The 27,131-nt window shown below is 42.9% G+C and overlaps 1 protein-coding gene across 6 annotated transcripts in view; it reads left to right on the top strand.

Annotated features, from left to right (window-relative positions):
• LOC146816667 (adhesion G protein-coupled receptor F5-like) overlaps positions 1–25,063 on the top strand; it is a 531,046-nt gene extending 505,983 nt beyond the window's left edge. For 5 of the 6 annotated variants that reach the window (XM_085610566.1, XM_085610564.1, XM_085610565.1 and 2 more), the window contains exon 18: positions 21,678–25,063. In XM_085610566.1, the coding sequence (XP_085466692.1) occupies positions 21,678–21,751 (74 nt within the window). In that variant the 3' untranslated portion in view covers positions 21,752–25,063. Of the gene's footprint in view, positions 1–3,932; positions 4,072–21,677 lie in introns of all 6 variants that reach the window. The other variant, XR_014962931.1, reaches the window with a different exon arrangement.
• Positions 25,064–27,131: the final 2,068 nt, after the last annotated feature.

Raw genomic sequence — 27,131 nt, 5'->3', positions numbered from 1 at the left:
AACTCATCTGGTATTGGGAAAAATGTCTAGCAATGGGCCCGGTAAATACAGGTCTCGCATGATATTCCACATTCCAGCCAGGAAAATTCAAGTTAGCATGGTGCTGGGGAGGAATTAACAACTGGAAATGGTGAGTCCGATAATCCCTCCCCTCCCCCCAATCACTGCTGCAAATGTAATGCACCCCTAACTCTTAGCTGTTTCACGCAAGGACTGAGCTATATATAATTTAACTAGTCCAGCAAATGTGTCACTCCCACACTGCATGGATTGACAGAAATGACTAACATTTATGCTATCAGATATTGTGAAATGTCAGATGAGGGTCTCCAACCTTTTCTGTACTGAGAGGTACTTGTGTTCAATGAAATGTATTGAGAGCTACTAATATTAGTGCTGTATAATCTCTGTTTACTTTTACCTCCATTAGTTAGCCCACATAGATCCATAATACAGGGGCATAACCGCTATGTAAAGGACAAAGGACTGAGTGCTAAAAGTCAGGCAGAGGCAAAGGATCCTTGCATTCTACTTCATGTATTTGATATTAAAGCCTCTAACTGGACAGCTACCTTTTGTATATTTTGGACCTGGGTTTAATTTGCAACTTAGCTATGCTGCTCTCGGCTAATCAGTTTTTCCAATGCCTAACATTGAAAATATGTATAATATAAAAACTAACTAGTGTTGCAAATAGATCTTCCCGCTTCTCCCTTACCATCATATTCTGGTTTCTGTGGTTAGGCTTTACCAAGTAGCCACAAAAGACACTGTTCTTTGCAAGCATTGACACAACCAACCGGTTTTACTTTTTTCAAGTAGAAGATGCCTTGAACTCTGATCTAATCTCAACACTACCTGCCGGCTTCGGAATTTTTAGGATCGACCGCGAGGGGAAAGGAGGTGGTGGCCTTGCTAGTTTTTAAAAACACGTCCTGCTATTTGGTGCTGTGAAGCCCTAGTGTTGAAAATTGAATTTTAATAATCATTACTCCTTTTATGGCATTTTGCTATATTACCTTCCTAGTCCTTGAGCTACATTTATAAATAACATTGGCCACCTACTGGAAATCAATGCCAACACATCCAACCTTGCTATTCTAGGGGACTTTAATTTCCATTTGGAAACCCCCCCTTGATAACGATGTTGCTCACTCACCTCATAGATCAAATGGCCAGCATAGGTCTAGTTGAGCTGACCAATGGCCTCACCAATACAGCAGGCCATCTACTTGATGGCATTTTCTCAGATATCCTCTCTACAATGGATATCCTCACTCCCGCTTAGTTGGTCAGACCACCTGGCCGTTATGTTTGAGATTAAGGAGCTGACCAATACCCCTACAACTAACCAATCCCATTCTAACATGTTGCAACGCCCCTAGCAAATGCTTAACACTGACATGTTAAACTCTACCCTCACCCAGATCAGTCCCAAGATCTCGGAAGATCCCGATTCAGCAGCCAGCAATTACCATCTAGTTAGACTCCTCTCTTAACCAATTGGCTTCATTTCAAGTCTCCCTGTGTCATATAACTAATCCATCCAAACCTTTGTTCTCAGAGAACCTTAGTCAGCAAAAATAGAAGTGTTGCAAACTTGAAAGAAAATGGAGATTGAATCATGATCTGAACAATAAAGAAACCTATAAATCTTCCATTCAAACATATAGCGATATGATTCACGCCGAAAAAATCAGCTATTTCTCCCTCAAAATTGAAGCCACTAACTTCTCTTCAAAAGAACTATTTGCCACTGTGAAAAAAGTTATCAAAGCTCCCAGAACCCAAAAACAATATGATCAATCTACAGTTTTGTAACACCTTAGCCTCCTCTTTTCAAAAAGTTTAAGGAGGCTACAAAACCTTTACCATTTGTGCAGATTGCTGTGATGATTTAACAGATATTAACCATGATACTTCCACAGGCTCATCCTGTAGTAACAAATCTAGCATCCTGTCCTCTTTTTTGCCAGTGACTATATTGCCATGTGGGGTGTCTCAAGGGTCATCCTTGAGTGCCACCCTGTTGAACCTATATATAACCCCACTGGCTGGTTTAGTCAAATCATTTGGCTTTGCACTAGTATCCTACGCCGGCCACACCCAGATTGTGGTGTCAGTGACCAGTAATCCAGGTACCACCACACCCAGATTCCATGACAGTATGCTCTAAATCAGGGGTCTCCAACCGGTCGATCGCGAGCTACTGGTAGCTCGCCAAGGCCCCGTAAGTAGCTCGCGCTGGTAGCGTCACAATTTAGTAGCCTATTTACATCGTTGTAACATTTCGGCCTTTTTTTATGGCGACGTTACCCGCCCTCACCCAAACCAGCTGCTCAAATTGAATTTAGCTGGGAGGGGCGGGCCAAAAAGGATTGGTTGTTCCTCCATTAGCCTCTGCGCAGCCGCCACCTGCCTTTCAAACCCTGGAGGCGCGTTTTTCTTCCTGCGCGTCGAGTGCTGGTGCATAGCAGCAGGTATGGCAGAGCGGAGCGGCCGGTGCTGGAAAGCGTGCAGGTGGCGCAGGCAGTATTAAACTGCTACTGGGCCCTGTGGCGCCTGCCTTGTTCAGCCTGCCACCAGGTCGACCGGAGCAACAGGTAAGCTTAATGAGCCCTGCGCAGGCCTGATCAGCTCCACACCCGTAGCGAGCCCCTACCCTGGCCTGTTATTGTTTGTTGCATATTTATATAGCCGAGCGCGAACTCGACCCGAAGGTATTGGAGCGCTTTACATAGCACCGTATTTACATTACACATCCAGGCACGGGGAGATTAAGTGATTTGCCCGTATCCTCTTTTCCTATTAATAGAGATTATTAAAACAACTACAGGGTTACAGCGGTTGTGAGAGCAAAGGGCAGGTCTGGGCTATTGTTTTCTTGGTGGCATGGAATCGAGATGTGGTCATCTAACTCGAACACCAACCAACATGGTTGGTTCAAAACATTCTACACACAAGTCCTGGCGCTGTTTGTCCTGGTGCTGGCGTTATGACCTTTGGCAACAGATTCCTGCGAGTTCCACCAGCACCTGTCAAACTTACTCTGTAGTTATCTGAGAGCACATAGGAGCGCAGAGAAGAAAGTCAATGCTCTGATGGCGCTACATTGAAAGAAGTGTTATAAATATTATACATAAAACGTGAGATAGTAAAGCACGGCGGTGCCCTGGCCAGCTGCAGAAAGGGAGACACAGACAAAACCTCGTAAATAGTAATCTGCCAATCCATCCCGCCTGTGCCCGAGGCCAGTCGTGTCTCTGATGCTGCCCACTGATGCTGCCCCCCACCCGCCCTCTGGTGCATCTGAAATGCGTTTCACTGTTGTGATCGCAGACAGGGGAGGGGGCTCTATTCCCCAGCAGGTGCCTGGAGGGTCGAACTGGGATGCTGCCGAAGCAGACCGGGCTAATTACCAACTGCATTGGAGGGGAACTCCTGCCCATCTGTCAGTCTCAGCAGAACCCCCAACCCACCCACTCAGTCCCCTCCTGCTGCTCCCTCAGTCCTATCAACCACACATCAACTTGAGACGGCTGGGGTGTGGATGACTCTTTTTCGCATTTGTTTCCAGTTTTGTGAGGCTGGCCACACCCCGTGGGTACCAGAGTCCGGCATCACAGATAACGAACACCGAGCGTCCTCCTGGCTGGACTGCGCTCTCTCGCTAAAATTTAGAGTTTTTTGTTTTTATTTTACTTAATTTAGGCAGCATTATTTTGTTATTTAATGTCATATTTTGTCGCATTTGTAGGATGGTATGATTTGGGAGGAAAGGAGTGTGCGCTTATTGCTCATGTGAATTATGGGTGAAAACTGGGGATGATTACTTTTTCGTTTTCATGCAATGATTATGAAGTTGTTTCTTGAAGTGTTTGCGGTGCACGTAAATAATTTTCAAAGCTGTCTCTTAAATGTTTAAACTTCAGGTCACGGGGTTTGAATTACACCTGGTTTTTTGGCGTGTACGTGCTTTAAAATAACGCACGGTAGTGGTTTGAACAAGACGTAATGCTGGCAGCAGGGAATGGAAGTGCACATGATGATGAGGTTGCCGGTTGCGGCTTTGTAAGTGATTTATGTGTTTATCCATTTGTTCAGAGATTAGGAGGCAAGAAAAGTGACTTATCTGCAAAAGAGTGATTTAGTAGCTGGTTGAAAGCGGGACGCAGTAATAGCTGAGAAAACAGTTTTGGGGTTTCCTTTTAATTTAAGCACATGCGAGATTAAGCTGGAGGGATGGGATTCGTTTTTGCATTTTAGGATTGTTTAAGGATGATTGCATAAAGAAAAGAAGAATGTGTTAAAAGATTAAGGAAATGTTCTGATCTAGCAGTGCTACAGAAGGGCGCGCAGATGCGTGCCCCCTTGGATACTCCTTGCAGTCCAGGGCACATGAAACCATAAAAAAACAGATTAAAACGCTGCCTTGTAATATAGATCCTATTTATGATCTTTCTCGTGTTTGAATTGAGCTTCATGTTTGCACACTGCAATGAAACTGAAAACAGTTTTGTTTTCCGCTTCAAGAGCTTAACAATGTTAAATGCAAATGATTAAAATCATATACATACAATTCTTAATTTGCAGAGAAATACTTCAATTGCATAAAAGAGGATACGTGCTCAAATTACCAGGTTTACCTGAAATGTTATAAAACAGTGTTTCTTATGAGTTTCACTTTCTAAGGCTCACTTAAATAAAACATTAGGCATGCTTGCTGCCGTGTTGACATTCCGTCTCATGGCAGATAATTTGGTGATGCAATGCTTGTAAGAACGTCAAAAAGTGTCCATCACGTGGAGGGAAGTTGCATCATGATCCATTATGTACCAAGTGTTCTTGATACTGGTGGGTGTTCTCTCTGCATCCATTATGTACCAAGTGTGTGTGCTGACAGGGTGTACAATGCACATCATGCAAAAACGTGCCCATTCTCTGCAGTGAGGGTAGCTGGCCAAGTGTGATAATGCACAAAACAGTTTTGAAGAGGGATACTTTATTTTAAATTAGGAAAGTTTTGAATCACAAATGTAATTTAAGTAGCACACTAATACAAAGGCTGGAAGAGCAACGTGTAAATGTGTCTTAATAAAAATAAATGTCCATCTTCCATTTCCAGAGATGCCAGTGGACACGTCACATGCAGCTCTCAACCAATCTTGGCTTTCTGCGCAATAGAACATTGCATTGTGGGCCTTCTGTATGTGCTTTTTGGATTGGAATTTTGGGCGCTAAATGTCGCCATGCAAAACTTTATCTAAAAGCCTGAACAACCGATATTAAGTCACTTGGCTAGGCAGGATATTATTATATTCATGTCAGTACAAATATAAACCTCCTGCCCTCATCAATACACAAACTACACTTAGCGGTTGCGCAGCCAACTGTAGTTCAAACACTAGTGTAGTCTCCTTACAACTGGACGTGGGGGGTCTCTTGGAAAAATGCGCGAGTTGCTGGGCCTTTAGTAGCTCACGATGAATTTGATTGACCAGAAGTAGCTCTCACTACAGAAAAGGTTGGAGACCCCTGCTCTAAATCAGCAGTTGGATGAATAGTTAACGCCTGAAATTAAACTCTTCAAAAACGGAGATTCTGCTGTTTAGCAGTGATCCAACTTTTTGGTTCCCTTAAGTGGTGGCCACAGGACCTTGGAGCCCTTCCAACCCACAAAGGTAAAAACCATGTCATGCTCAATAGTAAACTATTGTTTGAAGGCCAGATCCAGCACACCACATCCACTTGCTTCTTCCTGTTGAAGCTGCTCCAGAAGGTTCGGTCTTTTATACCGCGAGCTTTGCAGAAGACAGTAGTCAACGCCCTCATCACATTGAGGTTAGACTACTGCAAACAACATCCAGAAAAGGTATCCGAACAAGCCACAGATCCTCTAGAATGCAGATGCCTGCTTGCTTCTGTGCATTCCCAAGCACAAGTCTGTATCTCAAGCCTTGTCCCAGTTGCACTGGTTCCCCATTAGGCAACATAAAGACCTTTCCATTGTTTTTCAATCTTTACCCAACTTAGGCACTGCATATCCGGCACAACTCTTTAATTGCTATGTCTTTGCCAGACCCCTACGCTCATCTTCCAGAAAAAACTTGACTGTCCCCAAGTTCAGAAAAATGCATTTGGGTGACGGAAGCTTTGTGGCATACACTGCTAGATTATGGAACTCTTTGCCACTCGAGCTGATGGAGAAATCTGACCTGCTTGGGTTAACAATGACTTTACGGATTAGTGTACAGCAGTTCCACCCAGGCTATAAAGACCGGGCTGAATTCAAATGTATTTCAACAAACAAGAACTGGCACCATGTAGCATAATTTTAATGTAGTCTGGACTGAGTGGAGGAAAGAATATTTTATCAAAAACCTCCAGTACCCATTAAATCATATGGTATAACCCCATCCAGTGTGCTACCAATATTTAAAATTACAAAGCAACAGAAAAGATGGAAACAAAGTGTAAGGTCAGTCCACAGATTAGTTCAACAACTTTACTCACTCTACACACACCCTCATTATCAGAAAAGGTAGATGAAAAAATGTGTAAAGAAAGAGAAAGTATCTCACGTGCGCACCACCAGAGGAGCTACTGGTTGGTTCTCACCAGCTTGCCCACGTTTATTTCATCATTGATAACTTTCTCATAAGAAAAGAAGTGATGTGTCCAGTGCAAAGAAAGACAAACACAACAAAAAGGATGTGTACTGTGAAAACAAGAACAAAGGATGTGCCAACAAAGACAAAGAAGGGGTTAGACTCACAATTGTACTTTTTATTTTTATTAGGAGTCTATCCCACTGTTTAAAAACACAGCATGTTGAATACCTTGTTAATGACGGCCAACATGTTTCATTGCCAATTAATTTGTGGCAAATTCATCAGGGCAATAGAGGTCAAAAATCACCTCCCTGGACACACAACAATAAAAAGGACTGACTAACACAAAGAGACAACATAAAGCTTGGTTAGTTCAACGGGATGTCCACAATTAAAACCTCTTATGTATATTCACAATTCATCACGGAAAATTCCATGACTCTAAACTCAGGTGTATTACCTAGTCGGAGCCTTGGGCCCACATACCAGCTCCCAACCAGTCACAGGGGCGTATAACCTGTTTGCTTTCGCCTCCCTGTTCAAAAAAGCACCACCGTTGCTAGTGCCTGCATCTGTGAAAAGAGTATAATAATGACGAGGATTGACCCCCAGTTTCCACACCGTCACCGTTTATCTTAATAAAAAACGATGTTATTCCAGCTGCTCCACACCAAAATGTACATACAAGATCTCGCAAATTTAAGTCAAATAGATCAGCGCACATGTAGCTATTATAATTAGCCACTCGTCTCACACAATCAATACTGGTTCTCCTCCCGTATGAACGAGCTGGCAATAGCCCGCATAACTGCCTGCACGTTTAAAAACTGTTTAGAATATTCTCCAATCATTGAAAAATCGGGCTGCTGTACACTTCGAATAAGCACATTTAGAAAAATGCAACTAGTGCCCTCAATAATGACAAGTCAAACAAATGTAAGTTAACTTACAATGACCTGCATATCTGCCGGCGCATTTAAAACCTGAGCCGAGTCTCAACCCAATATTCGAAACTCAAGCCACGCACATGATGCTCCAAGAGTTTAAAGAATAGAGCAGCTGTACAGCGTTCGATCGTCAAGCAAGATCTTCATACAGCCTCTACAGCCCCTACGCTTACCGTATACCTTTACACACGGGCGGTAACTCAACCCAGCATCGAGTTACCGCCTCGCCGCATCCTCTTTCAAACAGTCCGTACTCGCACATCGCGAGACTGAGAATTCCAATATCCAGTGTAGCAGCATAGAGAGTATGGCGGCCATCTTAGCACTGTTTGTAATACCAATGGACAATACAGATAGACACTATTTCGGGCAACAATAGTCCGTAAATAAGCCCCGACTTTCCATTTTTACTTAGAATCAGCAACTTGGCAAAAACTACAGCTGTATCTAAGCGTGTTACACGCAAATAAACACTCACTGCCTCATCATTAGTATCATCTCCTTAGTGATAACCAAAAAGCGGGGGTGCCCCTCGTGCAGCAGTTAGTCATTCATCCCCAAACTGATTGCGTATACTCTTTAAATCAAACCTGCTCCGCTTATTTAAAGTCTGGGAGCCAGTATATAGTATATGCAAATAAAAATCAAAAATAAATGCAATGGCCGGGGTCTACACAGACACTCTCATTCAGATCACTCAAGGTGTATTATAAACTCATGTCCACTGCTGCGGACCCTGAATCACACACTGATGTTATACTAGACATAAGGTGGATAGCCTACCTACTGACCTTATTCCACTCAATTTGGTCATTAAGGCCAACAGTGTCCCCCTTCTCTGAATAAATCCAGCGAGCCTCCTTCACTGCCAATCTCTTCTCCACATCGCCAGCATCACCAAACACCTTCAAAACGACCCATTTTAGTGATTTAAAATGATGCGGATGGTCATGGTAATGTTGTATCAGGCGTGTAGTGAGTTTGCCTGCCCTGATCGTGCTTAGATGTTCTTGTATGCGCACCTTGACCTTTCTGGACGTTAGACCAATGTAGTGTAACCCACATTGGCAAGTAAGTCTGTATATTACATGAAATGTGTTAGTTAGTGAACTGACGAGGAAACCAGGTTCTCCCACTACCTAGTGTGATTTCAGTCGTCCTCTCCGTCAGCTCACACACCGAACACCCGCCACAAGGATGGTGTCCTGGGGGAAGAGTGACGCTCCTCTTATTATGGACAGGTCTCGTATGTACTTATCTGTCCTTCAAGTTCTGCGTTCTTTTAAACGCAAATCTAGGCTGTGGCATCTGTAAGTTACTTGTAGACAAAAGTGATCAGTGCTTCTTTATTATCTGCTTGATCTTACTAGACAGAGGGTCAAATGTCAAAACCACAGGTAAACTTTCTTTTAGTTCCTTATGACTTCTCTCAAGCAGAGCTTCCCTAGGTGTATTATGGGCCCTCTTACGTGCTCTGGTAATGATTTTCTTTGGATAGGAACGTTGAATCAATTTCTCACTCAAGACCTCCGATTGCCGAGGACGACTGAAATCACACTAGGTAGTGGGAGAACCTGGTTTCTTCGTCAGTTTACGAACTGTAACACAGACTTACTTGCCCATGTGGGTTACACTACATTGGTCTAACGTCCAGAAAGGTCAAGGTGCGCATACAAGAACATCTAAGCACGACCAGGGCAGGCAAACTCACTACACGCCTGGTACAACATTACCATGATCATCCACATCACTTTAAATCACTAAAATGGGTCGTTTTGGAGAAGGTGTTTGGTGATGCTGGCGATGTGGAGAAGATTGGCAGTGAAGGAGGCTCGCTGGATTTATTCAGAGAAGGGGGACACTGTTGGCCTTAATGACCAAATTGAGTGGAATAAGGTCAGTAGGTAGGCTATCCACCTTATGTCTAGTATAACATCAGTGTGTGATTCAGGGTCCGCAGCAGTGGACATGAGTTTATAATACACCTTGAGTGATCTGAATGAGAGTGTCTGTGTTGACCCCGGCCATTGCATTTATTTTTGATTTTTATTTGCATATACTATATACTGGCTCCCAGACTTTAAATAAGCAGAGCAGGTTTGATTTAAAGAGTATACGCAATCAGTTTGGGGATGAATGACTAACTGCTGCACGAGTGGCACCCCCGCTTTTTGGTTATCACTAAGGAGATGATACTAATGATGAGGCAGTGAGTGTTGTTTATTTGCATGTAACACGCTTAGATACAGCTGTAGTTTTTGCCAAGTTGCTGATTCTAGGTAAAAATGGCAAGTCGGGGCTTATTTACGGACTATTGTTGCCCGAAATAGTGTCTATCTGTATTGTCCATTGGTATTACAAACAGTGCTAAGATGGCCGCCATACTCTCTATGCTGTTTACACTGGATATTGGAATTCTCAGAGTCTCGAGATGCGCGAGTACGGACTGTTTGAAAGAATATGCGGCGAGCCGGTAACTCGATGCTGGGTTGAGTTACCGCCCGTGTGTAAAGGTATACGGTAAGCGTAGAGGCTGTATGAAGATCTCGCTTGATGATCGAACGCTGTACAGCTGCTCTATTCTTTAAACTCTTGGGGCATCATGTGCGTGGCTTGAGTTTCGAATATTAGGTTGAGACTTGGCTCAGGTTTTAAATGCGCCGGCAGATATGCAGGTCATTGTAAGTTAACTTACATTTGTTTGACTTGTCATTATTGAGGGCACTAGTTGCATTTTTCTAAATGTGCTTATTCGAAGTGTACAGCAGCCCGATTTTTCAATGATTGGAGAATATTCTAAACAGTTTTTAAACGTGCAGGCAGTTATGCGGGCTATTGCCAGCTGGTTCATACGGGAGGAGAACCAGTATTGATTGTGTGAGACGAGTGGCTAATTATAATAGCTACATGTGCGCTGATCTATTTGACTTAAATTTGCGAGATCTTGTATGTACATTTTGGTGTGGAGCAGCTGGAATAACATCGTTTTTTATTAAGATAAACGGTGACGGTGTGGAAACTGGGGGTCAATCCTCGTCATTATTATACTCTTTTCACAGATGCAGGCACTAGCAACGGTGGGGCTTTTTTTAACAGGGAGGCGAAAGCAAACAGGTTATACGCCCCTGTGACTGGTTGGGAGCTGGTATGTGGGCCCAAGGCTCCGACTAGGTAATACACCTGAGTTTAGAGTCATGGAATTTTCCGTGATGAATTGTGAATATACATAAGAGGTTTTAATTGTGGACATCCCGTTGAACTAACCAAGCTTTATGTTGTCTCTTTGTGTTAGTCAGTCCTTTTTATTGTTGTGTGTCCAGGGAGGTGATTTTTGACCTCTATTGCCCTGATGAATTTGCCACAAATTAATTGGCAATGAAACATGTTGGCCGTCATTAACAAGGTATTCAACATGCTGTGTTTTTAAACAGTGGGATAGACTCCTAATAAAAATAAAAAGTACAATTGTGAGTCTAACCCCTTCTTTGTCTTTGTTGGTACATCCTTTGTTCTTGTTTCCACAGTACACATCCTTTTTGTTGTGTTTGTCTTTCTTTGCACTGGACACATCACTTCTTTTCTTATGAGAAAGTTATCAATGATGAAATAAACGTGGGCAAGTTGGTGAGAACCAACCAGTAGCTCCTCTGGTGGGGCGCACGTGAGATACTTTCTCTTTCTTTACACATTTTTTCACCTACCTTTTCTGATAATGAGGGTGTGTGTAGAGTGAGTAAAGTTGTTGAACTAATCTGTGGACTGACCTTACACTTTCTTGTTTCCATCTCTTCTGTTGCTTTGAAATTTTAAATATTGGTAGCACACTGGATGGGGTTATACCATATGATTTAATGGGTACTGGAGGATTTTGATAAAATATTCTTTCCTCCACTCAGTCCAGACTACATTAAAATTATGCTACATGGTGCCAGTTCTTGTTTGTTGAAATAGTATTTGATTGGAGGGTGTTCTGGCACGTCTTCCCTCTTTAGCTCCTCTTTTTGATTTGAATTCAAATGTAACCAGGGTTTGTCGCAGGAATGACCAATGGACTGTGTAAAAGGCCTTTTCGGCATCCAGGTAAAGGAGCATATGTGGAGTGGCTCTGGTCTTTACCGTGACCTTGGAATCCACAATTATGTGGAATATGCCGCTGCCACATAATCCCATAATTTAACACAAAAATGTATAGTTATAAATTATGGCTCACATATACACATTGTTTTCTGCCAGAGGCTGGGACCCCGCAGCACTATAAGTACACAAGCCACTATTTACAAATGAGACAACTAGGATTCGATTCTGTGACTCTCTAGTCACAGATATCTGTAGTGATCACATTAGTCAATAGAGGTTTCACAGTAAAAAATTGTTCATTTTCTAATGATTAATTTACCTCACATTCATTTTTCATTTAACGTGTACAAGTTATTTTATATGTTACATGTTAAGTGAAAAAATAAAATAGTTGCATAATATTTTCTTTCTTTGAGCCACATCTTTGACCACTCCACCCCACTCACCGACACACTCTGTGGCACCCAGGGTCACAGTTCACATACTTTTTTCAGTGCTTCACTGCTGCATGTAAATAAAGACAGCCTGGAAATGTGAAAAATAAAAAAGTCATGCCTCCACGCCATCTTCAATTACTTGTAGTTACAGAGTCATATGCGCCCCCCTGGGAATGCAGCCACAGACCCTCAGGAGGGAGCGCCACACAGTTGAAGACTTCTGACTTACTGGGAACCAAGCACCTCATTGTAGCACTTGACTCCCTCAGCGGAGCAAAGCAGAACCATCCAAGACCTACTCAGGAGAGATGGTTTGGCAAGTAATCACCATTTGCTGATACGCAAGAATAGCACTCAATAAAGGATTGTCAAGTGTCATCAATTTCAATATATACATAAGGCAGATTGAAATTCCTCTGTGACACTTTGTAATCACATTTGATCCCTAAAGGGTCATGGCCCCCAAAATAAAAGTACCACCCCACCTTTACCAGATAACACATCACAATATATGAGATAATCACTTTATCAAGATATCACCACATTAAAAGAAAAATAATCCAAACATTAAAATTGCCAACATTTCATGTCAGTCCATTACTATGCGTAAATGAAATCTGTAATGTCAATAAAACATTCCAACGTTGACCAAAAACCTCATTATCAGCATTAAGTTATCAATAAAGCATATGAAATATGCATTATATGTGCATGTGCCTTTTGTATACACTAATAGGCCATATAGAATGCAACCACAGCAGCTTCCAGAGTGATGGGGAAAATCTTGGGGGTCATGCTTTTCATTACCCCAGAAACGGTCAGTTTATCAATCCACTTTGGGGGGGTCAACTGAACTCTCCAAACCCCCCCCACCCAGCACTCCAAATTCAAGTTTATGGTGCCCCCGCCCTCCTGGGGCCGTCACAAGAAGAAAAAAAGTATGTAAATAAGCCCTGCATGAAATTATGGCGCAATGTCAATAGCAGTTCTCCCGTGTGCTGGGGAACGCCACATATCTTTCCTCCTTTTTTTGGTTTTGGGAGTGCCTGGTCCTACCTAGGCACCCCAGCTTGCCTTTACTTTGGTACAGCACCAGGCGCTAACCACCAGCTGCCCCTACCGGTTCCTAGCCCAGAAGGTTTTCTCTGCCGGCATGGGAGCTAGAAGCTTGCTTCTCCCCTGCCGATTTCATGCGGGCAAAGTGTTTCTGTTGCGGTGGTCCCTTCTCTCCCCCCCCCCCCCTCAGACACTAGCACAGGGAGCAGAAGCGAGCCCACTGCCATTGGGGGTACAGTGGCCCTCACCTGATATTCTTCTTTGTTGGGGGGGCTGGAGGAGGGGTCTCTGGCACCTTTCTTCTGTTGGGGAGGGGCAACGGTGCTACCCCCTTTTTTTCCTCTGCAGGGTGGCCATAGATGAAGTCCCTGGCCCCTCTAGCCAGGAACTGGCCCACGGGATGGGGTACCTAGGTCGTGAAGAGCTTCAGGGAGGTGGCCCCATGCCTGCCCTGCCTGAGCTCATTTAACATTAATGAACTTGTACTGACTCCCGGGTCTTTGCCCACCACGGAGGTGTTCGAAGAAAATACAGCAGAGCTCCATTCCTCAGCTTTAACTATGATTGCCCACCAATATTATGGGGCACATCTCTGGTCAACCTGCAGAGTCCCCTCTGTGCCAGGCTACCAGTGTACAGTTACCAGGCTGCACATGTGCAGCCCGCACTCGTGTTCATGTGTAACCGGAAAGTGCACCTTACCCTAGCTGCGTCATGGCAGCCTTATCTTAATAAGCAGACACTGGAAGTAAACATGTGCAGTCCATTTACCATGTGATTACCGTGGATGAGACTCGCCCACAGTAAAAAGTCCAATATTGGGTGATGAAAAAAATGCAAAAAAATGGGGCGCCCTAAAAGGGCAGAATCGAATTGCAAAACCGACATCATGAAGCATCTTCCTCTCACCTTTTTGTGTGTTTCATATAATGGAACAGTTCTATATTCTTGCTTATACTCCTAGCCATTCAAGCAGCATTCAGTATTGTCCTCATCATTGGTAAAAATGTTGTTCTCTGCCATTGCTGCAGTTGCCAACTTTCATAATTTCTTATGATTTTTCACCCAGTAAGTACCGATAGTTGCATTAGGCTCTCTTGAATGCTCTAGAACACCTTTCTAATTGTACGGTTCCCCAAGCCTCATGCTTTCTCCTCCATCTTTCAACTCATGTCCTCCTCAAGATACTCTTCAAAAAAACTTGATCTCACCTTCTACTTTTAAACTGATGGCAATCAAATGTTATCTATAGTGGCAGGGCCCAGAACTGGCTCCTTGCAAATTCCCCACAGCATGGGGCCATTCACTTGGCAAAACATAACAAACAACCTTTACAACGCAGTCATTACATCACTCTACCTTTACATAGCAGTCATTACATCGCCACATCCTTTACATCGCATGTCATTACAACGCAGCCATTACATCACTTGTCACTACAACTCTTATTCCAATGCATGTCACTACAACGCAGGCATTACATCGCAAGTCATTACAATGCATACTATTACAACGCATAGTACCCTTACACTATCCAACACTTACCCTACTGTTGCACTCACTTGAATTAGAATAGTAATTATTACCCCTATACTATCCAACACTTACCTTAAATGTGATGTAATGGTATGCATTGTAGAGGTATAAGGCGATGTAATGGAATGCGTTGTAAAGGTAGTTTCTGAAAATGCTATGTATGGCATGCGATGTAAAAAATGCGTTGTATAGGATGTTGCGATGTAAATACTGCGTTGTAAAGGCATGCATTGTAAATGTATGCGTTGTAACATCATACATTCTGTTTTTCCATTGCTACAAGTTACAACCAATATGTAAATCTCCCACTCCCACTATGGGTGCTAAGTCCTGCACTACCACAACGATCCAATCATGAGTGTAGCACCCACCAGTCTACGGGGATGTGCGACTGTGAGAGCACTCAGACAAGAATCTGCTCAGGTGTAAGTACACTAGTTGGTTATATGGTTAACGGCCAAGTGCAGGGTATGGTTATTTAGTTCACACTATCTTTGCAAGCAATTTCATTGCAGCACTCATGTGGGATGTCAGTATGCAGTTTCAAGACAAGACATGGGGCATGATTAAGATGGTTGTGGATGGGATCACAAATGTGACGGATATTCCATCTGCCGTAATTCAATTCCCATAGGATTTAATGTAATTTTAATATGGCAAACGAGATATCCTTCACATTTGTGATGGGATATCCCATCCGCCAAAGGATAAATCAGGCCCACAATCTTAGTCTATCAAACATGACCTTATGTTACATATGTGTGGAGTGCTTTTTAGGTGTCGCTGAGCCAACGCATGCGCTGCTCTGCGAGACATTTATTTAGTGGCTTTTCAAAGTGCTACCACAATCTTTTCCTGGCCTCAAGCTTGAGTTCACGAGCGCGTGCACGTGCGGCCGCCATGTGGCTTTCATGGCTCATTAAGCCTTGCTCTCCCAAGCGCCTCGCTCTGCCCCTCCCCCACCACAGATCGCGTCCCTGCCACCACTTTTGCTTTCACGGCCGCGTTACTTTCACGGCCGCACGGCCAATGCTTGTTCACTGGAGAAGTTTGCTCTGCTGCAACAAAAGGGAGCCTGAATAAACACTCAATTTAATGTATCTTATCTACTTCAAACACAGGCCCTTCTTTTCATCACGCTTCAAAGTGGCATTTTGCAGAGGCAAGTGATATAACTAAAACAATATAGAGACAGAAAATGAATTAAACAACTTTTTGAAGTTTTATAAACTCACGTTAGGCTCGTGCGTAGTGCTGCTCTGCACTGCACATGCGCAAAACACGTTCTTTGCACAGATCATCACAATACTTTTTTGTAATTGTCCAGAGTCAGTTGTGGTAGTTCACACTACATGTTTATCTGCAAAGCGATCACACTACCATAAAGTGACTGCTTCCTGTGTGTATGTGCTGATGATTGCTCCCGCACCCTCTCATTGGAGGTTTCAAGACCTGAGCCCCAGCGTTCTAACTGCTTCCGGGACACATGCGCCATTAGCGCCCTGGTAACTCCATTCCTCTCTCGTTCACTCTCTCTTTCCCTCCATAACAAATCTTCCCTTCTCATTCGCTCTCTCTCTGTCTCGCGCTCTGTCTCCATTTCTCCCCCTCCAATTCTACTGCCTCTGTTCTCAACTTTCTGTGTCCCACTCTGTCTCGGCCCGTTGCCCTTACCTCTATAAGCCTCAGCCTCTTTCTTCTCTCCTTCTCCCTTTTTTACTTCCACCTAGTTGCTCCTTCTTTCCTGTATTTTCTCTCTGCCTGTCGTGCCGTTGCTACCCATCTCCACCTTTCTTTTACCATTTCTCTATCTCATCCTTTCTTTATGCTTCCCTGCTCCTCTTTCCCTCTGTCTTCTCTCTATCTTGCCTCTTCCACCTCCCTCCCTGTCCCCAATTCAAAATGTCTTTCTCTGCCCCTGTGTCTGCCGGGCCTGACAAAGGAGCCTATCACCGCCCAAACCTTTGGGCCTCTTAAAGCTGCAAATAATAAGTACACTATTTAATATATTTATAATGACCCTGCGGGGAGACAGCGCTGTATTGTAAACAAGCACTGGCATTGCTAATAGGTCTCGCCTTTGGGACCTTATAAGTATTTAATTCTGCAGCACAATATCCTTGGTACAACAACATCAACTGTTGCATGGCTAAAAACTATAATATCCCAAAGGCGAGACCTATTGGCAATGCCAATGCTTGTTGGTATTGCTATGGTCATGCTGTACTTTTCCTGGTCACGTGGCAGTGTTCTCCGGCAGGAGGAGCAGGTTCACCGTATCATTCCTGCCTCTCAGGTCGAGTTAGAGTCAGAATTGCAGTACAGAATGCCAGGAGTAAGCTGTTGTCTTTTCCTCTGCGGGCGACCCATCTCAGTTTGGTTTGCTTGGCAAGGGCATAATACCAAACACAAGTCAGTTCTCTGTGTGTTCCGCACACCAGGACTACAGCTGTGGTTCTCTTCCCGGGCAGAGTTCTCCCTCTGCAGGGACAGGAAATCTCCTTCCCTTTCAGATCAGCCAGGCATCTAGGTCCTAGGCAAGCCTACCGCTTCTCGAGCAAGTGGCACAGACCTCTGGTGATTCCTATCAACTCTAGCTAACTGTCTGTTTTACAGACACCAGCCCTGGTCTCACAGCAGCTTTCAGTGTAGTACTCTCTTTCTTGGTCACACTCTGTCATTTTCCAGACAGAGAATGTGGATCCACTGCCTAAGGCACTAGAACTGGTTTGGTATGGGTCCCTTTTAAATCTCATTTTATAGATGTAGCACAGACAGCCGTTCTACAAGGTAATGGCTCTCACAGCAAGAGAAATCTTCACCATGGCGAAGGAGCTAAAAGTATCTGGCCAATTAGCGAACTTCCTTAAGCGTATTTTAAATGTCTCCAACTCCAAGCTTTCCTGGCAAGTCAACTGTTTCATCTGGACCTTGTCCGACACCTATCTGGCCTCATGGAGCCTTTCTTAGCCACTGTGTGCTGTCTTGTCCCTCTCAGAAGTTTTAGTAATGTTGCTGGTACCAAGAAGGAATATGCCAAATATGGGCAAAGTGAAGTGTGAAGTCTCACTTGGCTAACATTATCCTTCCCGGAGTAGCAACTAGTGACAGAAAAAATTGTAGGCCCTGCCTAAAAACGTTAGCAGTAGAGCCTGCTGACTCCGCTCCTCTCCCCTACCAATCTCCAAAACCAAAAAGCAGTTCTCAGGATAGGCTATAAAGCAATGTGCTGCTAAAAATGTATCATTAGTTTTCTAAAGGTAGCCCTGTCTTCCTTCTCTCACATTTCAGTGTGTGTCTTTCTTTGCAGTCCAACCACAGAAATGTAGACAATACATTCCTTCGCGGGAAGCTGTATTCAAGCTCCATATGCTGCTATACTAAACAGGGCGATACAAAATGCACCCCACTAGTCCCAACAGTTACACTCACTGTAGGAAAATGCCTCTTTTTGCATGATCAACCCAGTTTGTTTTGGACTAATGTGGCTAGTTTTTTGACTTTGTGCTCACTGACTCTAGCAACCAGGCCCTAGTGCATGTGCTCTGACCTATAAAACATGTACAAATTGGCCTTACTCCTATTTAACTTATCTGTAAGTCTCTAGTATATGGTACAGAGTATTCCCAGGGCCTGTAGGTTACATGTCAGTAGTGGACTGCAGCAGACCTTGTGGAACCAATAGACTGGTGTTGTAAAACATTACTGCAAGCCTACCACTGTAGCCAGTCTGTGCAGTTTTAAAACTGCAAATTTGAATTACCAAAATAACCCCTTTTGCCAGGGCTGAAGCCTCCTTTTCAATATTAATTAGTCACCCCTACCTAGGCCTTAAATGTCCATAAAGCGTAGGACAAGTAAAAGTCTAACATTAAATTGTCCTTTCGGTGAAAAGCCTTAAAAAGCTATTTTCACTGCAGTAGGGTTATCTGTTCTAAAGGAAAGCATTGGGATATAATATTAAAATTAAGTAATGTTATCTCTACCAAGGAAACAGCTACAAAGTTCATTTTCGGACTTTGTATTTATTACAAGCCAAATTCATTGGTAACGTCAGTTTTGTACAAAATACTTTAGAATCGGTACTTTTAGAAAGTTACCTGTTAACTGCCTCTAGAAGCCCATGTGCATGAGCTTCCAACTTTCACACAGAAACTGAATAGCTCATTGATGAGATTTGATTGTGCTCCCAGAACTGAGACAAAGGGTTTGCATGTGGGGTGGTGTTCTGTTCCTCTGACATACTAAGCACCTGGCTGTGCCCAGGAACTTGACTTCAAATATTCCTACCATGTCCCAGGCAGATGCTGCAAACACCTGGGCCTGTCCCATATGTTTCCTTCCAGTCAGCCAGGCACCAATAACAATGGGAGAGGAGCTGGCCCTAGAACTGTTTTTAATTGACCACAGAGAAGGCGCTCCTCATTTCCCTAGCCACACCTCTAGGATGGGCACAGGAAAGAACGTTTCTGCCTGGTTGGGTTTTGATGGAGAGGGATACTGTGAAATAGTTTGCTGTAGGGCATACAGAAACTCCCGCAGAATGAAGGCTGAAGAAGACTGCACCTACTGTTGAGACCTGTGAGGAGGCCTGAAAGGCTGGACATTCAAGTTGAATCCAATGGCCAGTTGGCTGACCTCCTGCTAAGTTACAGGGACACATCATGCTGCTAGAATCCCTTTTGCCAGAAGAGCCCACCTGACGAGTTCCAACTTAACCTGCATTGGACCCTGTTGGAGGTTTCGGCTTTAGTGAGCCTTGACCCCCATGTACTGTTCCCGAGGTCTGGGTCCCTTGGTTGTGTCAAAGTGTACTTTTCCTAACATCTGACCAATACTAGGATTAAGAACATTGACTCCAAAGACCTTAGGAGGACCAGGACAAATGTGCCAAGTTAATCCGATAAAGGTATGTTGCCACTGGGCCAAAGATTCAGGCTGCTCCTGCTCTGAGCATTTCCACAGCAGCAAATCTGTTTCAGTGGAACGGGCAGAGTAGGGGCTATCCCAACTCTTGGATTTATGTTCAGCTACAGCTTTCAGCCTTGCCGCACTAGAGGAATCTGAAATCCAAAAAAGCGACTAAGTCTGAAGGCAGAAATCTTCTTCCGGTTAAAGTTGGCAAAAGTTTATGGCCGTCTAAGGACCTGCCTTTGGTGCATTTTAAGTGTCTCCCACTCTGAGCTTTCCTGGCAAAACTGGTGGGTGGGCTTCGGTTTTGTCCCCCTGGGGGCCGTTTCTGTTACAAAATCGGCTGAAAACCGGCCCTGGCAAAGAGCTCCGCGGCACCCCCAACCCCCCGCGGGGGGGGGGGGGGGGCGGCCGAACACTTTGCCAGGGCCGGTTTTGGTTCCCAGTCCGGCCTTGCTAAATGGCCTCGTGGAGCCCTTCCTGGCCACAGCCTGCTGCCTTGCAAAGCTGAGGATTTTGGACTTCCATTACATAGACTAAGTCAGAAGGTAAAACGTCCAACAGGGACAAACTTGGTTTCAGTATCTGACTCCTGTTCCATCACAGTCTACCTTAAGTCTCACTTAGGTACCGGTCAAGCGCAACCAGATGACCTAATTTGGCGCTTATTGCTTTTTGGTGCTGTTTTCATTTAAAACTTTAAAAGTTCATGAATCTAGCTCCTCTTATTGGGTTTTTCTAATTTTGGTGTCACTATGTTCATTCAATAATTCTCTATTTATTTATATTGGAGCAAGGTTTGTACTGTGTTGTGTTTTTTACTTTTTAACTATTTTGGTATTTTTACATTTTCTTAGGATAAGCTCGTCTGCTGTGTCATAGCTACCAGGGGTTGAGGTCAGGCTTAGATGACTGAAAACTTTACTAGACTAAACAAGAATAGCGATATTGTTACTTGTGGTGGACTACCTTACCCCAACTAATAATCTACTTTCTTGCACTCAAACCACACAGAGAGTCTTGCTGCCACATATGTGGAAAACATCGGCCAGGCATACAGAGACTCCACACATGCATACACACACACAGGATGTCAGCATAATGATGTAGGTGTTACATCTCAATAGAATTATGTATGATGGAGCCGGTAGCATATCAGCACCCCAGAACATGGATGATCATCCCCTGTTACGGAGGGCATGGTTAATGAATTCTTCCAGGTAACAGAACAGAGTTTGGCTTTACCATGGACAGGCCTAAGCCTCAGCGTACACCCCAGATTATCATGCTAGCTGGGCCATAAATAAGTCCGATTATGCAGTCAGATCACTCCGGGCCGGCGGGGGGGGGGGGACATGCTCTTATATCAGGCAGGTGACATTCCCATCCCAACAGACCGTGAACAAGGTGCCTTATACAAAAGGCTGCAAAAAGAAGCTTCCCACCAAACCCATTAATTAATTTTGGGTACTTTGATCAGTTCTAGACTATGCTACATCAATTTTCTCTAGTTAGGCATCCCAAAATGTCAGCTTCACAGAAGCCAAAATGTTCAAACTGCAAACTTGAGAAAAATCAAAGATCTAAATTCAGTTATCAAAACTCTTTTTCTCTGGCTGAGGTTTAGCCGCTCTCCATTTGTGCAAAAATGAACTTCAAAGTTCTCTGCCTGTCCTAACAACCCTATCAGAAACTTCAAGCTGTTCAACAATCACATGCTGTCGATTAGTGCCTTACCCCCTTCTTTACTTTAGAAAAGTGATAAAAATCCATTACTTATTCATGAACACCGAATACGCTGTAATTGACATACTAGTTTGTGACATATCTGCGATCTTTAGTGTCATCAGTAGCCCTAATTCTCCACAGATGTTCTCCATTGCAAGCTAGGTCCTAAATTTGGAGTATGCAAATAACAAATCAAATACAAAAATAATAAAATAAAAACAATTGCGCCGATGCTGTCTGTAAATGTTTTATTCTACTCATTCATGATCAATGGAAGGCATAGTTCTATTGAGGAAAAAACATATTTTCCTTCTTTTCTATTCTGAAACTTCATTTGTCCTAAGATTCGCCTCTAATATCTTTTTGTTTTCCAGGACGATACAGTATTTCATCCGCATTTAAAAGCACTTCCCTTGAAGAGGATTCTTGTTCTTCCTCACTGGATTGATTGCGCACGCTCCGCCTGTGAAATATTGGCGCCAATGCTGTGAATGAAACCGGAAGCACGTCAACCAGTTTTTTAAACATTTCTTTTATCGATAAGATGTTACCACCCAAAGAGTTAATTCCCTGGAACATGCAAAGAAACTAAGTAGTCATGTATTTAGCCACAATTTTGAGCGAGCAAGATTTTATGACGTGTCAAACCGATCCTATTGAAAGTGGCCATGTCAACTGGGCTTCCTCAGCGAAGTGCCGAAGTTCGTCCCTCCTCACTCACCACCTGAACAGGATGCTGATTCGAGTTTGGAAACTTAACACTTCGCTGTTTCTTGCTCGTACCACTTTGACGTTGGGTTTTTTCCACATGCATGGTCACTTGCTCTAAAATAAATGAACGAGAAGATGCACAGAGCGCTAGAGTAACCGGATGTGACGTGGTTTAAAGCTGCAAGGGCACCAACCCTCTAATTGATTCATTAGCTTTTCCCTCTGTGCCAAAAGAGCTACGAATTACTCAGGCGTGTTTCTTACACAAAGCTACTGTGTTATTAAGCTCCCAAAATGACTGTTTCAGAATGCCAAAGCCCTCCTTAAGTTTCCTCTGACTGAATATGAAGGTTTTTTTTCCATTGTCATTCTTATGTCTGTCCTAGATGTGCGTCCGTGAAGGAATGTGCTGCAATTAGCGTTAATTCTTTATTTCACATATATGAGCTTTCAGTTGAACCGTGTTGAATGGAATGGATGAATGGTATGGCAAGGTTCAGAAGCGCATCCAGCTGTTGTCTGAGTTCGAATCCGCCTAGATCTTTCTCCAGAGACCTTTGCCCAGCCACTGGATTTGAGAATGCACACAGCTTAGCCACTCTGAGCAGATATTTCTTAGTGAAGCCATTTTAAAATGTTGTTAATTGTGGAACCATCTTACACGTGCATGCACCATCCCAGACTGATTAGCGTAGCTTAGACATTGGTGTAGCTTAGACATTGACTATAATGCAAGCAAGGAAAAATCGCCCTCCTGAGCCAAATGGGTAGTAAAATACATTATTTGTGTGCAAAGCCCTGCTGCCCATAGACAATGCCACTGCACCAGCTGCACCATTAATAGCTCGAGCCTTAGTGCTTGTCAAGATTCATATCTTTCAGTTTTTCATTTTAAAACACAACAAACAGAGAAACACTTGACATGTGGTCAGCTGTGTCATAAGCGATGTCTAACTGAACATTTGATGGCCTGCAACACCAACTCAAAAAATACCTTCGGCAATTCTTCTTTTCAACAGAGGTTTTACTAACTTTGGAGAATTTGGGACCTGATCCGCATCAGTCCCTCAAGCATTGTCTTAGAGATTAAAAAAATATTTTGAGAAAATTTATGACGAATGTTATAAAAAAAACACAAATGACCAGATGCAATGTGTATTCAACAGGTTTTCTACTGTGACCCCATGTATACATCAGTAGACCTACACAAGAAAGGAGAGCTTGGTGACCTAAATTGACCCTCTCCTCCATTGTCCAGGTCGTAGTTTTAATTGCTAGTGTTGTTATAAAGGGTCATTTTTTAATTGGATGCAGGCATCGACCAATCAATTAGAAAATCTAGTTGGCGTTTTAGACTCACCAACAAATATGCAAATTGCTCAACTTAAAATCATTGTGTGCAAATTTGCCAGTTGCATATTAAATGTCGAAATTGTGAAAACTGTAACTCTAAGGGGGGTTCCTGCCTACATTCCCTCTACTCTTTTCAAAAGCGAGAACATTTTACACATACGTACTCTTTTCACAAGAGAGAATATTTTACATGTGCTTAAATATGTATAACGGTAAAGCCGTCATTCATACTAACTAGTACTGGTGATTTTGAGCAGATAACAATGTTTATAACTTTTATTGGTCCTTTTGTTCTTTGGTTGGTAGCACATCAGTGCAGTGTTTGGTTCAGGATATCTTTATAGAAAACAAATATTCCTATGTGCACACTTTTTGGTTAAATGGAATCACTTTCTAATACACAAGACCCAGGAAAAGAGGAGCAGTGACTTTGAAAACTATTCCGTTGGATTATTTAGAAAAAAGATTCATGCCCCTTGTCTTTCTAAATGGATCACTAGTACTTGAAAGAACATGTACTGTGCTGTGAACAAAAACTGGCATTATGTCAGAGGTCTCCTGAAACTTAGTTGCATTCAAGACTTGCTGATGTGCCACATGGCCAACATTTGTTGGACCTCCATCAACAGCTGAGATACAACCACCTTGTAGCAGTATATGAATTCCTCCATCAGTCACCCATTTCCACATCAAGCCTATGAGTTATCTCACAATTAAAGCATTTCCTCAAAAAGTGGAGCTGAAAAGTGCTGTAGAGCTGAGCTTCTTTCATCTACACCTCAAGGGTCTGCCAGTCAGCTGCTCAGGCATGTAAGAAGAATCACCTACAATGACATTGACAAATGACTTCTTTATAAGAAAGCCAATGTCAATGCAATGTACAGTAAAAATAGACTTCCAAAAAAGTATATGCAGTGTAATGTTACAGTTCAAGACTAGAATTTTGAGCAGAATCCACCACAGTTAGCAGTGACCAATCTTACATGTAACCATTGCAATCAATGTGAATGTTTGAAACATTTAGGTAACTTAATTTTTAATTTGTAAAACAAATAAGCCCAGACACCCACTCACAAAATATGGTTTATCATTTTGAATCTATCATATTAAGATTTTCTTATGTATCATGCGTTCTTGCTTTCTCCTATTTTTATAAACTCAAGGGAATTCCTTTTTTAACCAAGGTTAATGTTAGGGTCAAATCTCAGGGAAGACACAAGTCATATGGTAACTAGACACTAATTGAAGAGTACAAGCTTTTTCGTGTTCCACTCAGTGTACCAGGGAGGTTTCTTTTCATATAAAAGTAAAATATGCCACACAAAAGATCTACAGAAAGAACATGGCATACATATGTATAGATGTGTGAAAAATACTGCTGTCTACCTCTGTCTACTGCTTCTATGTTTGTAAATGATACTATTAACAGTATTTATGGTTTGCTTCTTTGTCTCATATTTTGTTTATTTGCTATATTGGATCCCAATGATGGTCATTTTGAATATAATGTTACACTATTTATTTTGTGATTTTGACTTCCAATGATTCCTTGCAACATATTGAGCAAAGTATTTTTTAAAAATCTTTTGTATTTTTCTTTTGAAAATCACCATTGGAATGTGCTCAAAAACTGTTTCTCTGTGTTTATCTGTATTTTTTAATTTCACTTATTAAAATAAACTATGCTGTCATTTTATTTGTAGTCTAATTCCTTTCCGGATACCGTTTATCAAAGTCTTTGAAGTTAAATAGTTATTTTTGACATGTGTCCCTATGTACAAGTTCGTACCACACAGCAGTTCTGCAGGCCAGTACAGTGAAGACAAAGGGCTTGCTTCACAAAGGTAAACTTACACTTTACTGTAAGTTTACGATTTTTTGCTCTTCACAAACTAATCTTATGAGTAGTATCTTTACTACTGTGGAGACACTCGAGCCAGAGACTCCACAGAAAAAGATAAGCTTGTCCCATCTTTTTATGCGCAGAGTCTTTGCCTCAAGTCGGTAGAATCTGCAGTTGTAAACTACACATAAATTGTGTTTGTGAATAGCAATAAAATGTATAAACTTACATAACTTACTTCACTTAGAGTAAGTGTTGCTCCAATATGAATTTACCTATAGAAAAAATTAAAGACGAGGCGCTTGGCAAAACAGGAACAGTTGTTTAATTAAACACAGTGGCCGTAAATTCAGGCAACAGTCGGGGTCTGATGACTGTCTCAAAGCACATTGGTTTCAGCTGTCATTTTTTACTTTAGATGAAGCATCATAAAACAGTAAATGCATTCCCTTGGCAACAGAAGTTTAAGTCTAGTCATGGGGCCATAATTTGGGGGTTTCATATGAAGTGCAGGTGGGCCTTGATCTTGCATGTACAAATTGCCAGGCCAGTGGGTATGTTTACAGATGTCCGGCATGAGGAGCGAGTGATCACTCCGTGTAATGTGCATGATGTCTTCTGATTGGGTTTGTGTTCCTAACTTAGTGTGGCATCTGACTTTATGGTGTTTTTGGGAATACGCCCCCCTCCGGTCAAACCTGTGTTTTTTGGGGGCCAATCTACTGAGACCATTGTGGTGTCGCTGTAGATCTATGGTATCAATCTGGGATTTCCTGTTCCCAAGTTTTGTCTAAGGGTTGCATGTCACTCCACCTGGGATCTGTCAATCAGTTGCTTCAGGCCTAGGTCGCAGGGCCTGCTTAACCACATATTTCTGAGTCGGGTTGAGAGGGAGTTCACATCAGGTGAATTTCAACAACAGAGATGCAAGTTCGTTTTTATTCGTACAGATATCCTGGTGCACATCAACATCATATTTTCCAACATTAACATTACCCCCTCTAGTTGAATGTTCAACTACATAATTTACCCCATACCTCATTACAGTCACAATATTTGAGTTTCGATGTGTATCTGTTGTGTCTATTACTAATTCCTTAATTACTTGCAATCTACCTACCTTGGGGACTGCCTTTTTTACAGCAGCAAACTCAATTTTAGGACACTACCCAAAAATAGTACAACAATAAAAATCAGGAGCAGTGACCGGCACATTCTGGTCACCCATCAGGGGAACCAGGAAAATAAATAGAAAAAACAGTGGTGCGCAGGGCCACCTCCCTCCTCCTTCATGTCAGCTTGTAGACAATGTAGCGCTTGGACGGAAAGAGCCAGTGTCCTGTTATCCATGTCGTTCCCAGGGATAAAAGTACAACAAGAGGCATTGATCTTGGCACACACCCCACCCTTCATTGCGGTCATCAAGTCCAACGCATACTGATTTTGCATCACCATAAGGTGGATGGCTCTTTGTTCTTCCTTCATAATGTTTAATCTGAGCTCAGTATCTTTGATCATTTTCAGCATTTCCCACCTGGTTATTTGTAACCAGTGGCAGTTCGCCTTCGTTTGCAAGGTGAAGAAGGGTAGGGATACTTCTGCGTTTACTTGAGTTTCAGAAAACAGTCTAAATTCTTTGGGAATGTCCTTGTACCGAGTCCAGCCAAAGTTATCAGAAGGTTCTTTTTGTCTCTAGCCTGATGCAGCAGAGTTGTTTTCTACTGTAGCAAATGTTGGAACAACTCAGACAGATCATCTCCTGGAATGACTAGGTTCAGGGCATGTATGGTTTTGAGGGTGCTGAGGCCCCGCCATGCAGGGACGAGCTAGGTGTAGGCAAACTTACCACACTGCCAGTAGGTATCCATCAACATGGAGGTGCCCCATAGGAGATCTGGTATGTGCAGTATTGCTCCACATT

Source organism: Triturus cristatus, chromosome 6 (assembly GCF_964204655.1).
Source record: "Triturus cristatus chromosome 6, aTriCri1.1, whole genome shotgun sequence".
Classification (NCBI taxonomy): Eukaryota; Metazoa; Chordata; class Amphibia; order Caudata; family Salamandridae; genus Triturus; species Triturus cristatus.
Note: the sequence above shows the minus strand (reverse complement) of the source record. Positions and strands in the feature narration are given on the sequence as shown.